Here is a 14,140-nt window from a genome sequence, read left to right on the forward strand (position 1 = left end):
GGAGAATGGTGCCTGAGGGATCCCGGTGATTCAGGTCCAGTAACTCCTCTCCACTTCTGAACCAACTCTCCCTTCCCTGCCGCTCAGTCCATTTTCTAACTTTGCCTTTGATGTTCAGGGCTCCTAGCTTGTCATAAATATAATCGTTTCACTTGATTTTCGGGTCTTTGTTCTAAGAGGGATTGCTGGAAACATCTGGCTATGCCACCATCTTGACCTCGCCTCCTCTTTTGATTTCTCGACTGCTGCTTCCATGGGTGTTGATCTGTGGATCGAAGTAAAATGAAATCCTTGACAACTTCAATCTTTTCTCCATTTATCATGATGTTGCTCATTGGTCCAGTTGTGAAGATTTTTGTTTTCTTTATGTTGAGGTGCAATCCATACTGAAGGCTGTGGTCTTTGATCTTCATTAGTAAGTGCTTCAAGTCCTCTTCACTTTCAGCAAGCAAGGCTGTGTCATCTGCCTAACGCACGTTGTTAATGAGTCTTCCTCCAATCCTGATGCCCCATTCTTCTTCATATAGTCCAGCTTCTCAGATTGTTTGTTCAGCATACAGATTGAATAGGTATGGTGAAAGAATACAACCCTGGCACACACCTTTCCTGACTTTAAACCACTCAGTATCCCCTTGTTCTGTCCGAACAACTGCCTCTTGATCTATGTAAAGGTTCCTCATGAGCACAAGTGTTCTGGAATTCCCATTCTTCGCAGTGTTATCCATAGTTTGTTATGATCCACACAGTTGAATGCCTTTGCATAGTCAATAAAACACAGGTAAACATCCTTTTGGTATTCTCTGCTTTCAGCCAGGATCCATCTGACATCAGCAATGATACGCCTGGTTCCATGTCCTCTTCTGAAACCAGCCTAAATTTCTGGCAGTTCCCTATCAATATACTGCTGCAGCCATTTTTGAATGATCTTTGGTAAAATTTTGCTTGCTTGTGATATATTTTTTTTTATATTATTCTATAATTTCCACATTCAGTTGTATCACCTTTCTTGGGAATAGGCATAAATATGGATCTCTTCCAGTCAATTGGCCAGGAAGCTGTCTTCCACATTTCTTGGCATAGACGAGTGAACACCTCCAGCACTGCATCCATTTGTTGAAACATCTCAGTTGATATTCCATCAATTCCTGGAGCCTTGTTTTTCGCCAATGCCTTCAGAGCAGCTTGGACTTCTTCCTTCAGTACCATCGGTCCCTGATCATATGCCACCTCTTGAAATGGTTGAACATTGACTAGTTCTTTTTGGTATAATGACTCTGTGTCTTCCTTCCATCTTCTTTTGATGCTTCCTGCGTCATTTAATATTTTCCCCATAGAATCCTTCACTATTGCAACTCGAGGCTTGATTTTTTCTTCAGTTCTTTCAGCTTGAGAAACGCCAAGCGTGTTCTTCCCTTTTGGTTTTCCATCTCCAGCTCTTTGCACATGTCATTATAATACTTTGTCTTCTCAAGACGCCCTTTGAAATCTTCCGTTCGGTTCTTTCACTTCATCAATTCTTTCGCTTTCGCTGCTCGACTTTCGAGAGCAAGTTTTAGAGTCTCCTCTGACATCCATCTTGGTCTTTTCTTTCTTTCCTGTCTTTTCAATGACCTCTTGCTTTCTTCATGTATGATGTCTTTTCACAACTCATCTGGTCTTTGGTCACTAGTGTTCAGTGGCATAGCTTCCAGCATCACAGCAACACGCAAGCCCCCACAGTGCTGCAAACTGATGGACGCCTGGGGGTAAGCAGATAGTACCTTAGCACATCTGCCCTGGCCCACCCCATGTGGAGAACACAGTCCACCTGGTCATGGGGTTGAGGTTTGGCCCAGGGACCGCCTGTCCTGTCTCCGCAGGTGAGCGAGCAACCAGAGCTCCGGCACCCCAGCCGCCACTGGACCCTCAGCATTGATGAGCGCAGGAGGCTGGCCCTCCTGGGCAGCCTGGAGAGGCCAGGCGCAGTGACCGACGCCTACTACAGGGTGCGCGGTGCGGGAGGGAGGGGGTAGCAGCCCAGGGCGGGGTCCTCCCCTCCCCTCCTTTCCAGCCCCAGAAGCTGGCCCCGGCAATCCCTCCATCCCTGTCCGGCCCATCCCTCCCCCTCCCCCACCTGGGCGGCGGGCACAGCCTCCCCCTCCCCCCAGCGCCTTCCTCTTCCTCCGCCGCCCAGCTCCTCCCTTCCCCCAGCCCCTCCCTCCCCCGTCCCCCCGCCAGACCCCCCTCCCACCCCGCCCAGACCCGCCCTCCCCCCGCCAGACCCGCCCTCCCCCGCCAGACCCTCCCTCCCCCCTCCCAGGCCCTCCCTCCCCCGGCCCAGACCCTCCCTCCCCCCGCCCAACCCCCCACCCCAGCCCCTCCCACCCAGCCCCTCCCTCCCTCTCCCCCTGCACAGCCGGCACAGCCTCTCCCTCCCCTCAGCGCCTTCCTCTGCCTGCGCTGCCCAGACCCTCCCTCCCACCCCGCCCAGACCCTCCCTCCCACCCCGCCCAGACCCTCCCTCCCACCCCGCCCAGACCCTCCCTCCCACCCCGCCCAGACCCTCCCTCCCACCCCGCCCAGACCCTCCCTCCCACCCCGCCCAGACCCTCCCTCCCACCCCGCCCAGACCCTCCCTCCCACCCCGCCCAGACCCTCCCTCCCCTCCCACCCAGACCCCTCCCCCCGCCAGCCCCTCCCTACCCCCGCCCAGCCCCCCACCCCAGCCCCTCCCACCCAGCCCCTCCCTCCCCTCCCACCCAGCCCCTCCCTCCGTGGTCCTGTCACCCTGGCCTGGCTCCTCCCTCCGGGCCCGGCTCTCCCCCAGTCGCTCAGGTCACCTGAACCCGCCATCGTCCGCAGGGGATCACGCAGATCGTGTCCCAGCTGGTGTCCGAGGATGTGGCCAAGGACGTGCTCATCCCTTTACCGCCGAGGTCCGCAGAGTCCGCCGGCGCCTTCCATGCCTTCCTTTCCCGAAGCGCACCTTTCTAGCCGAAGGCGTCTTCCGAGCAGTGCGCAGCCGAGGTGCAGGCCTCGGGGTCGCCTTCCTCCTAAGAGTCTGACTTCAGCGCATTGTCTGCCCTTCAGCGCCTTTTTGGGAAGTTCCGGCGGGGCGGGAAGCGAGCCGGGCCTCCCAGGACAGCCGGGTTGCCCTCCCGGCTACCACGAGGAAACCGAGCGCATCCTGGCCGGACTGGAGGCCGAGGCCGTCTGCAGCGCCTGGATGGCGTCCTAGGGGACAGCACCTGCTGGGGGCCTGGGGCCGGGATCCAGCACAGGGCGGGGCCTCCTCCAGGAGGGCGGAGGTTCTCGGTGGTCTCAGCTGCCCCTGTACTCATGCCCGCGTGCCCTGGCCTCACCAGGGGCCTTGCACTGGAGCTTTGCCTCCAAATAGCTCACGACTGGGAGGCAGTGCTGTGGGGGGAGCAGCCCAGTGGGCCCTGGTAGCCAATGGAGGTCTGGGGCTGGGGGCTGCTTCCTGCAGGAGCCAGGCTGGCGTGCAGTCCAGCAGAGGGCCTTGGTCTGCCTTTGTCTCCAGGTTGAGGGGCTGCAGGAGAGCTCTGAGCTGGGGGTGCCCGGCAGGGCTGCTTTGGGAGGGGAGCAGTCGGTGGAGGGGGGGAGATTGGAAGTGGGGAGGCAGGGAAGGGAGGGAGTGATCACAGGCTGACAGGGGCAAGAGCAGGCACCTAAGTCATCAACATTGGAAGCCCCAGGCCCCGCTTCCCAGGGCCAGAACCAAGCCATCCTTGCTGCTGTGTGGCTCCCTCCAGAGTGGCTGCTAAGGTGTCACCCCGCCTTCAGAATCAGGACCATGAGCCCTGTCAGATCCCCTTCCCCACTAGACCCACAGGCCTGGCCTGAGCCCAGTATCCCTGCCTTTGCTCTTGCCTACCCTCCTTAAAGGAAGACTCAGCCAAGTCCTTCCTCCTCCAGGAAGCCTTCCAAGATCACACAGCTAGGCACCCCTGTTTTCTCCCAGGGGTCCTTGAATATAGCTTTGTCCGGGGTCTGTGTATTTCTGACTCCCTAGGGTGGGTGGTGGAGAGGAGCCTTGGTGGCACAGTGGTTAAGCAGCTGCTAACCGAAAGGTCAGCGGTTCAAACTTACCAGACGCTCCAGGGGGGAAAGATGTGGCGATCTGCTCCTGTAAAGTTTTACATCCTGGGAAACCCTATGGGGAGGTTCAACTCTGTCCTGTAGGGTTGCTATGAGTCGGAATCTGTAGGTGGGGTGGGTAGGGGGCAGCCCCTAGCCTCTGCCCTGAAGCTCCGTGAAGAAGGGGATCAGTGGGGCTGAGGGACTTCCAGAGCAGATGGAAATAAGATCAGGGAAACAGAGCAGAGCCCCCAGAGGGCCTGGCCCCAGGCTACTGGACCACACAGAGGAGAGACTCCAGGCATTCCCTGGGCAGCTAGCCCAATAAGGTGGACAGGGACGGAGTGAAGACACCCTGCGTCACAGGTCACAGATGCAGGTGCTGCCAGACCTTCTCAGGGCTGCCTCCTGTCTCAGGGCCAGCCCAGATTGAGGGAGTGGAGTGAAGCCACCCCGGTGGGGAGTGACACAGCCTATAGCCTTTTACTAGAGCTCAGGGGCCAGAGGCCACATCTGGAGACAGCGTTGGGTATCACAACTGGGGTGCTGTAACAAATTACCACAAACGTGGTTAAAACAGCACAGATGCTTGGACTAAGCTCTGTAGACTTCTGACATCGGTCCCACTGGGCTAAATCAAGGTGTTGGCAGAGCTGGTTCCTTCTGGAAGCTCCAGGGGAGGGTCCCTTTCCAGCTTCCAGCAGCAGCGTGCATTCCTGCCCTTCCTCCACCTCCAAAGCACAGCGTCCTCTGCCCTGCTTCAGTCAGCGCCTTCCCTCTCCTCTTCTCTGCTCCAGGGCCCTTGTGAGGATGCTGGGCCCACCCAAGAATCCAGGGTCATCTCCTTACTTTGAGGTCAACTCATTAGCAACCTTAATTCCATCTGTTACTCCAACCCCCCTCTGCCATGTATGTAACGTCCACAGGTTCTGGGGATTAGGATGTGAGCATCATTGGGGGGACCACAATTCTGCCTTCCACAGGGTCTACCAGCATTGAGTGGGTGGAGGCCAGGGACACTGCTCACAGCCCACAGGGCACAGGATCCCCCCCCAGAATGATTAGGTCCCCCCATGTCAACAGTGGATACACTGGTGGCATAGTGGTTAAGAGCTACAGCTGCTAACCAAAAGGTCGGCAGTTCAAATCCACCAGGCACTCCTCGGAAACTCTATGGGGCAATTCTACTCTGTCCTATACGATCGCTATGAGTCAGAATTGACTCGACGGCAACAGGTTTGATTTTCGTTTTTTTATGTCAACAGTGCCACGGCTAGGAAACCTGAAATAGAGGGGTGTCTCGATTTGGAACCCAGAGGGGGAGCCATCACTCAGAGGAGTGAGGCAGTTCATTAGGACAGCAGAAGGAAGGGTGACGGGGGGGTCCTGGTGGCACAGGGGACCAGCTGGCAAGTGGGAGAATCCAGCTTGGGATGTGGGAGGGACACCGGGAGGGGGTGGCTGGAGCCCCACACAAGATCTGCCTGGTCAGGATGGCAGCCTGGCCACTGCTGCAGTGGGCCTACAGCGCAAACACACATGTCTGTCTCACCCTGTCCCTTCAGTTCTGCTTGGAGACCAAGCAGATCTCTTATCGGAGCTCTATGAGGAGAACCTGTCCCCCCTCCACAAGACTTGCACTGGGATCGCCCCCAGTAGGGGCTAGCTGGCTCCAGCTCCCGTGGAGGCAGGGGGTGCCTAGGGGCGCAGGAGTCAGTGTGACGGCGGTGTCCTCATGCAGGCTTGCCCAGCAGGCGGGTCTCATCTCCCTCTGCACCCAGTGGGCCCTGCCTCCATCAGTCCAGTTCAGGGAGCTGAGGCCACTCGGCATGCCTGCAGCAGAAAGGGGCTTCCCATGGACAACCAGGCTTGGGATCACCACCAAGGACAGCGCATGCAGGCGCCACCCGTGGTAGCCCTCCTACCAGAGTGCCTGGGAGAGGTAGTCCCTAACCTTCTGAGAGGTCCCTACTCAGACATGCATGCATATAGGTCGGTGCTGCTACCACCCCACATCACACAAGCACATCACTGCTGGGTAAAAACACCTGCTCCTGCCAACAACACAGCAAAGAATAAGGCTCTTAAAAAGCCCCCCAAAACGGTAACCCCTCTGAAATAACCACTGTTAACATCAATAAAAGGTTACTCCAGGTATTTCTAAATGCATCTGTAGAGATGAAAAGGTATATTGAAAAACAGAAATAACTGTAGGGTCACACTATACATCACTACTTTTAAAGACATTTAAGAGAAAAAATGTTGCTGACATTAGATGAATACTTCTTCATTCCCATCTTCTCCGAAGGTTGTTTTTAGAGACTATGACAAACATCAAGTCGTTTGTGCCTTTCAATTTAGAAAGTACTGACTTCTAAGGAGACTTAGTGGTGCAATAATTAAGCACTCAGCTGCTAACCAAAAGGTTGGCGGTTCACACCCACCTCAGAAGAAAGACCTCGTTGTCAGCTTCTGTAAAGATTGTTGTTATCGTTGTGTTGTGTGCCATCGAGTCGATTCCTGCTCCTTGCGACCCCACGTGACAGAGTAGAATTGCCCCATAGGATTTCTTAGACTGTAATCTTTACAGAAACAGATCACCAGATCTTTTCTACTGAGGAGCCGCTAATGGGTTCGAACCGCTGACCTTTGGGTATGGAGCGCTTTGTACCACTAGGGCTGCTTTCTACAAAACCCTGTGGGGCAGTCCTGCTCTGTCACATGGGGCAACAATGAGTTGAAATCAACTCCACGGCATCTAACAACTGACTTCCAGCAGTGAATGGTGGAGAGCTGGTGCTCGTACTTTCCCTGTCCCTTCTGCCCAGCTACCAGAGAGTTACTCGGATGGGTTTACAGGGTTAACCTTTTCAATATTCCACCCTGTAGCCTAACTCCCACATAGCTGCCTGAGTCCTGACACCCTTGGGTGCAGCTCACCAACAGTACTCTGACCTCTCAAATGTTTTGTTTTGATTTATATCTTGATCGGCTGGATTCAAAGTCAATTTTTAAAGAACGTTGTTCTTGGATTCCTGTATGTTTAGAAATGTTTTCCTGCGGCCTTAATAGTTGCATAAAACCTTGGTTGGGAAAGGGATTTTCACTTACATTGTACTCTTCTTCCGTCAGGACATTGTCTTCCAGCTTTGAGTGCTGCTGGAGAAATTGGGGCCAACCTGACCTTTTTGTCCTTGTACATTATGTGCTTCTTCTGAGAAACTCTTACATTAACCCTGACATTCAATAAGCACAACAGATCTCTGCGTGGATCATACCCCATCATTTTTTTTTTTCTGGAACACGATGTGCCCTTAAATACGCAGGTTCCATTGTCATTGCAATGAAACTTTCTTGAGGTGTATCTTTGAATACTTTTTTCCACCCCACGTTGAGTGAGCCCTCTGCCTCTGGCACCACACACCATCCATATCTCCTGATTCCTCTCATCCCTCACCACTCAGCAGCCCCAGGGATCTTTTTGAACATTTAGGTCACGCAGAGCCCTCCAGCGACAAAGCCAAAGTCCTCACAAGGCCCTGCACGATATGGCCCCAATCGTCCACCAGAGACCTGCATGGCTTCCTCGCCACCTCCTTCCTGAACCCCGTGTATAAATAGTGCTCCCTCGCTGCTATTGCTGTCCTCTTAGCCTTGTGCTTTTTCCTCAGATCACTTCACACCACATGAGATTTTAATGTATATCATTTGCTTATCTGTCCCTTACCCCTACTAGAATTTAAGCTCTCTGAGGGCAGGGGCTTAGCCCCCAGAATCTAGAACTGTCTGGCATAAAGTAGGTGCTTAGCAAATAATTGTTGAACTAATAAACCGTTGCTTTAATCTTGTCTGGCTCTGAAGTTACTTCAAGCCTTTCTTCTATTAGTAATTGATATTTTGTCCCTTGCTGTTTCTAATTTATTCCAGCAATTGTGTTATTTTGATCCTCAGATTGTTTTCTTGGCTCTTGAATCTTGCTCTCGTTATGCTGTCTCTGTCATCTAGTACTTGAGTTCCTGATTATTGAATTCATGTTATAGTGCCTAAAACTTAAAGCACTCTTGTGGAGTTTTTTTAGTTGTATTTTCTTCTACAGTGGGTTTTTCATCTGTTCCTCAATTCCCCCTTTCCTTCCTTTTTTTGGGGGGGCGGGGTGCGGTTCATTGTTCAATAACATGGACTTTGGTTGTCATGCTACTTCTTTGCATATTATTCCTGTTCTCACGTAAGCAGCTCTGTCCTGAGTGTCTATTTGTTCTACTACTAAATGGATGAATTCTTTTTTGCAGCTTATCTGAGATCTTTTGACTTGCCTCTGACCTACTTTAAGGGCAGAGTATTATATCCGATCCATGTTTTTAACCGTCTGGAGAGGGGAAACATAGTGTGGAAAACTGTTGGAGGAACTGGGCTCTCTTCTGCCTCCTGGAATTACCTTAAATGCCACTCCGCTTTGTAAGGGGGAGAGACAGGCTTAGAATTTGATTGCTTCCCTGAGTCACCGTGGACGTCTATGGTCCTGCTTCCCTCAGAAAGAGTCAGCCTTGACTGTGGACTCTCCAGCAGCCATTTCTACTCTTCCACGTGCCACTGGAAGAAGGGAAAACATGAATCTCATCCTTCACTCTAGTTCCCTCCTAAGTTGGGGGCAGGGGTGAGAATTCTCATGTTGTCATGCTGTCTCATGTTGTTGCCACATTCTGCTTATCCTATGTTGTCGTTGTTAGGTACCATCCAGTCAATTTCGATTCATAGCGACCCTATGTGCCACAGAACGAAACACTGCCCAGTCCTGCACCATCCCTACAATCGCTGTTATGCTTGAGCCCACTGCTGCAGCCACTATTTCAACCCATCTCTTTGAGGGTCTTCCTCTTTTCTGCTGACCCTGAACATTGCCAAGCATGATCTCCTTCTCCAGGGACTGATCTTCGTGACAACATATCCAAAGCATATAGGACACAGCCACGCCATCCTTGCTTCTAAGGAGTATTCTTGTTATACTTCTTCCAAGACAGATTTGTTCATTCTTTTGGCAGTCCATGGCATATTCAATATTCTTCAACAACACCACAATTCAAAGGCATCGATTCTTCTTCAGTCTTCCTTATTCATTGTCCAGCCCTCACATGCATATGATACGATTGAAAATACCATGGCTTGGATAAGGCATACCTTTGTCCTCAAGGTGACATCTTTACTTTTCAATACATTAAAGAGGTCCTCTGCGGCAGATTTGCCCAATATAATGCGTCTTTTGATTTCTTGACTGCTGCTTCCATGGGTGTTGATTGTGGATCCGATAAAATGAAATCCTTGACAATTTGAATCTTTTCTCCTTTTATCATGATGTTTCTTATTGGTCCAGTTGTGAGGATTTTTGTTTTATGTTGAGGTGTAATCCACACTGAAGGCTGTGGTCTTTGATCTTCATCAGTAAGTGCTTCAAGTCCTCTTCGCTTTCAGCAAGTAAGGTTATGTCATCTGCATTAACGCAGGTTGTTAATGAGTCTTCCTCCAATCCTGATGCCCCATTCTTCTTCATATAGTCCAGCTTCTCACATTATTTGCTCAGCATGCAGATTAAATAGGTATGGTGAAAGGATACAACCCTGACGCACACCTTCCTGACTTTAAACCAATCAGTATCCCCTTGTTCTGTCCGAACAACTGCTTCTTGATCTATGTACAGGTTGCTCATGAGCACAATTAAGTGTTCTGGAATTCCCATTCTTCACAATGTTACCTATAACTTGTTATGACCCACACAGTCGAATGCCTTTGCATAGTCAATAAAACACATGTAAACATCCTTCTGGTATTCTCTGCTTTCAGCCAGGATCCATCTGACATCAGCAATGATATCCCTCGTTCCATGTCCTCTTCTGAAACTGGTCTGAATTTCTGGCAGTTCCTTGTCGCTTAACTGCTGCAGCTGCTTTTGAATGATCTTCAGCAAAATTTTGCTTGCCTGTGATATTAATGATATCGTTCTATAATTTCCATATTCGGTTGGATCACCTTTCTTGGGAATAGGCATAAACATGGATCTCTTCCAGTCAGTTGGCCAGGAAGCTGTCTTCCACATTTCTTGGCATAGACGAGTGTTGAAACGTCTCAATTGATATTCCATCAATTCCTGGAGCCTTGTTTTTCGCCCATGCCTTCAGAGCAGCTTGGACTTCTTCCTTCAGTACCGTTGGTTCCTGATCATATGCCACCTCTTGATACGGTTGATCGCCGACTAATTCTTTTTGGTATAATGACTCTGTGTATTCCGTGTAATATTTTCCCCATAGAATCCTTCACTATTGAAACTCGAGGCTTGAATTTTTTTTTCAGTTCTTTCAGCTTGAGAAACACTGAGTGTGTTCTTCCCTTTTTGTTTTCTATCTCCAGCTTTTTGCACATGTCATTATAATACTTTGTCTTCTCAAGCCACCCTTTGAAATCTGTTCAGCTCTTTTACTTCATCATTTCTTTCTTTTGCTTCAGCTGCTCGACGTTCGAGAGCAAGTTTCAGAGTCTCCTCTGATGTCCATCTTGGTGTTTCCTTTCTTTCCTGTCTTCGCAACGACCTCTTGCTTTCTTTATGTATGATGTCCTTGATGTCATTTCACGACTCATCTGGTCTTTGGTCATTAGTGTTCAAAGTGTCAAATCTGTTCTTGAGATGGTCTCTAAATTCAGGTGGGATATACTCAAGGTCATATTTTGGCTCTCGTGGATTTGCTCTGATTTTCTTCAGTTTCAACTTGAACTTATATATGAGTGGTTGATGGTCTGTTCCACAGTCGGCCCCTGGCCTTGTTCTGACTGATGATATTGAGCTTTTCCATCATCTCTTTCCACAGATGTAGTCAATTTGAGTCCTGTGTATTCCATCTGGTGAGGTCCATGTATATAGTTGCTGTTTATGTTGGTGAAAAAAAGGTATTTGCAATGAAGAAGTCGTTGGTCTTGCAAAATTCTATCATGCCATCTCCAGTATCGTTTCTATCACCAAGGCCATATTTTCCAACTCCCACTCCTTTGTTTCCAACTTTCACTTTCCAGTCACCAGTAATTATCAATGCATCTTGATCACATGTTGTAACAATTTCAGACTGCAGAAGCTGATAAACATCTTCAGTTTCTTCATCTTTGGCTTTAGTGGTTGGTGTGTAAATTTGAATGATAGTCGTATTAACTGGTCTTCGCTGTAGGCCTATGGATATTGTCCTATCACTGACAGTGTTGTACTTCAGGATGATCTTGAAATGTTCTTTTTCACGATTAATGCAATACCATTCCTCTTCAAGTTGTCATTCCCAGCATAGTAGACTATATAATTGTCTGATTCAAAATGGCCAGTACCAGTCCATTTCAGCTCACTAATGCCTAGGATATCGATATTTATGCGTTCCATTTCATTTTTGATGATTTCCAATTTTCCTAGGTTCATACTTCATACATTCCAGGTTCCGATTATTAATGGATGTTCGCAGCTGTTTCTTCCCATTTTGAGTCATGCAAATGAAGATCCTGAAAGCTTTACTCCATCCAAGTCATTAAGGGCGGCTCTACTTTGAGGAGGCAGCTCTTCCCCAGTCGTCTTTTGAGTGCCTTCCATCCTGGGGGGCTCATCTTCTGGCAGTATATCAGACAGTGCTCTGCTGCTATTCATAAGGTTTTCACTGGCTAATTCTTTTCAGAAGTACACTGCCGGGTCCTTCTTCCTAGTCTGTCTTAGTCTGGGAACTCAGCTGAAACTTGCCCTCGATGGGTGACCCTGCTGGTATCTGAATACCGGTAGTATAGCTTCCAGCATCATAGCAACATGCAAGCCCCCACAGGACGACAAACTGACAGACCCATGGGGGCTTATTCTGTATATTCTGCTTGTTCTGTATATTCTACTCCTGAGATGGAAGTTGTCTTAGTCATCCAGTGATGCTGTAACAGAAATACCACAAATCGGTGGCTTTAACAAACACAAATTTATTTTCTGACAGTTTAGGCGGCTAGAAGTCTGAATTTAGGGTGCTGGCTCTCTGGGAAGGCTTTCTCTTTGTCAGCTCTGGAGGAAGATCCTTGTCTCTTCTGAGCTTCTGCTCCTGGGCAATCTTCACATGGCTTGGTATCTCTCTTCCCTCATCTCAAATTTTCTAATGCTTGTTTAATGTTTTATATCTCAGAAGAACTGACTTAACTTACACCTTACACTAATCCTGTCTGATTAACATAATAAACATAACCCATCCCCACATGGGATTATAACCACAGACGTAGAAGTTGGGATTTACAACATATTTTGGGGGACACAATTCAACCCACAACATTCCACCCTTTGGCCCCCCAAAATTCATGTCCTTGCCACTTGCAAAACACATTAACACCATCACACACACACACAAAAAAGACCATCACATCATCCCAAAATTCTTAAGTCAGCTCCAAGTCCAAATCTCATTTTCTAATTCATCCAGATAAAATATGGTTGAGCCTTTAGGCATAGTCCATCCTGGGGCAAAATTTCCTTTTAATCCATGAACCTGTGAAATCTAGACTACAAGTTATCTGTTTCCAGAGTGCAATGGTGGAACAGCACAAGGTAGACATTTCCATTACAAATGGGAGAAATTGGAAGGAATGAAGGGATAATAGGCATTAAACAAGTTTAAAACCCAGCAGAACAATTTACATTAGCTCTCACTTCTTAAAAATGATTCTCTCTTCTCTGAGACCATCTATGGAACGGCCCTACCCTCTAGACTCTCGGTATTGGCCATGCCCTCTGGTTCTAGGTGGAGGACCCTTGGCCCTGGGCTTCAGCTCCACCTCACGGGCCCACTGGGATGGCAACTCTGCTCCCTTAGCTTTGGTGGGCCCACTCTCCTAGTCCATCTGAGTGGTGACCCCACCCCCTTTACCCCAATCGGCCCTGTTCCTCTGCCCCGTGGGCATGGCAGCCCCATCCCCTCAGCTTTGGCAGCAGCCGTATCCCCTGGCACACTTTAATGGCAGCCCCACACTTCAGAACTCAGTTTGTGAATATCTGACTGTTTGAAACCTAGGAGGTTGTGGCCCCACCCTTTGAGATCCAGGATTGCATGGCCCCATCCTTTGAAATCAAGAAGGCTTTGGTTCCTGTGCTCCTTCCAACAGTAATGCTGATTTCCAAGCTGATCTAGGAATGGTCCTTTTCTTTTCTTGGAGGACAACAAATGTAGCTTCTTTGGCCTTTTTCCTACCTGTAGAATTCCAAAAGGCAAACAGCATTCTTTAGTTCTTTCCCTGCCCCCTTCAGTTTAAGCTAGTGAGTTTTCTGCTGTGGTAGTTGGTTAGCTCCATCAGTCACAGGCTTAATCTCTTTAACACAAGATTGTGTAGCCACATTGTTGGTGAACATTCTAGGACACATGTCCTTAGCTTGTACAACAGAATTTTCCAAGTCTTTAAGTTCTGTTTTCATTTTGCACCATTCATTTTTAAGTCCATCTCTTTTTTTTACTATAAGTGACAAGGAGAAACTATGCAGCTCCTTTAAGATCTTGCTTAGAAATCTCATCAGACATATATCTAAGTTCATCATTTACAAGTTCTACCTTCCAACAAACATTTGAATATAATTCAGACAAATTCTTTGCCACTGCATAAAAATCATCACCCTTCCCCCATTGTCCATCATATGCTCATCATTTTCTTTTAAAGCCTCATCAGAAGCACACTTAACATTCACATTTCCATCAAAATTCTGTTGCTGGTGCCATATGTATCATCTAATTCATAGGGACTTTCTCTATAGCTCTTCTCACTTCCTGCCGAGCCCTCACCAGAATTGCCTTTCATGTCCATAATTCTACCAACGGTCTCTTAAAGGCAACCTAGGCTTTTACTATCAGTCACGTTAAAACTTTTCCAGCCTCTACCCATTACTCAATTCTGAAACCGCTTCCATATTTTAGGTATCAGAGTGGCACCCTACTCTCCTGGAACCAAATTCTTACTTATCTACTGCTATTATAACAGAAAGATGAATAACTTTAACAAACAGAAGTTTATTTTCTCACAGTTTAGAAGG

General features: G+C 48.9%; 1 protein-coding gene across 1 annotated transcript in view; it reads left to right on the forward strand.

Moving 5' to 3' along the window:
• Positions 1-2,973, forward strand: part of TEX22 (testis expressed 22) — a 32,350-nt gene extending 29,377 nt beyond the window's left edge. Inside the window, exons 2-3 of the mRNA XM_064293101.1 lie at positions 1,860-1,985; positions 2,842-2,973. Coding sequence (XP_064149171.1) covers positions 1,860-1,985; positions 2,842-2,973 — 258 coding nt within the window. The remainder of the gene's footprint in view (positions 1-1,859; positions 1,986-2,841) is intronic.
• The last annotated feature ends 11,167 nt before the right edge of the window (positions 2,974-14,140 follow it).

Source organism: Loxodonta africana, chromosome 10 (genome assembly GCF_030014295.1).
Source record: "Loxodonta africana isolate mLoxAfr1 chromosome 10, mLoxAfr1.hap2, whole genome shotgun sequence".
In the NCBI taxonomy this organism is placed as follows: Eukaryota; Metazoa; Chordata; class Mammalia; order Proboscidea; family Elephantidae; genus Loxodonta; species Loxodonta africana.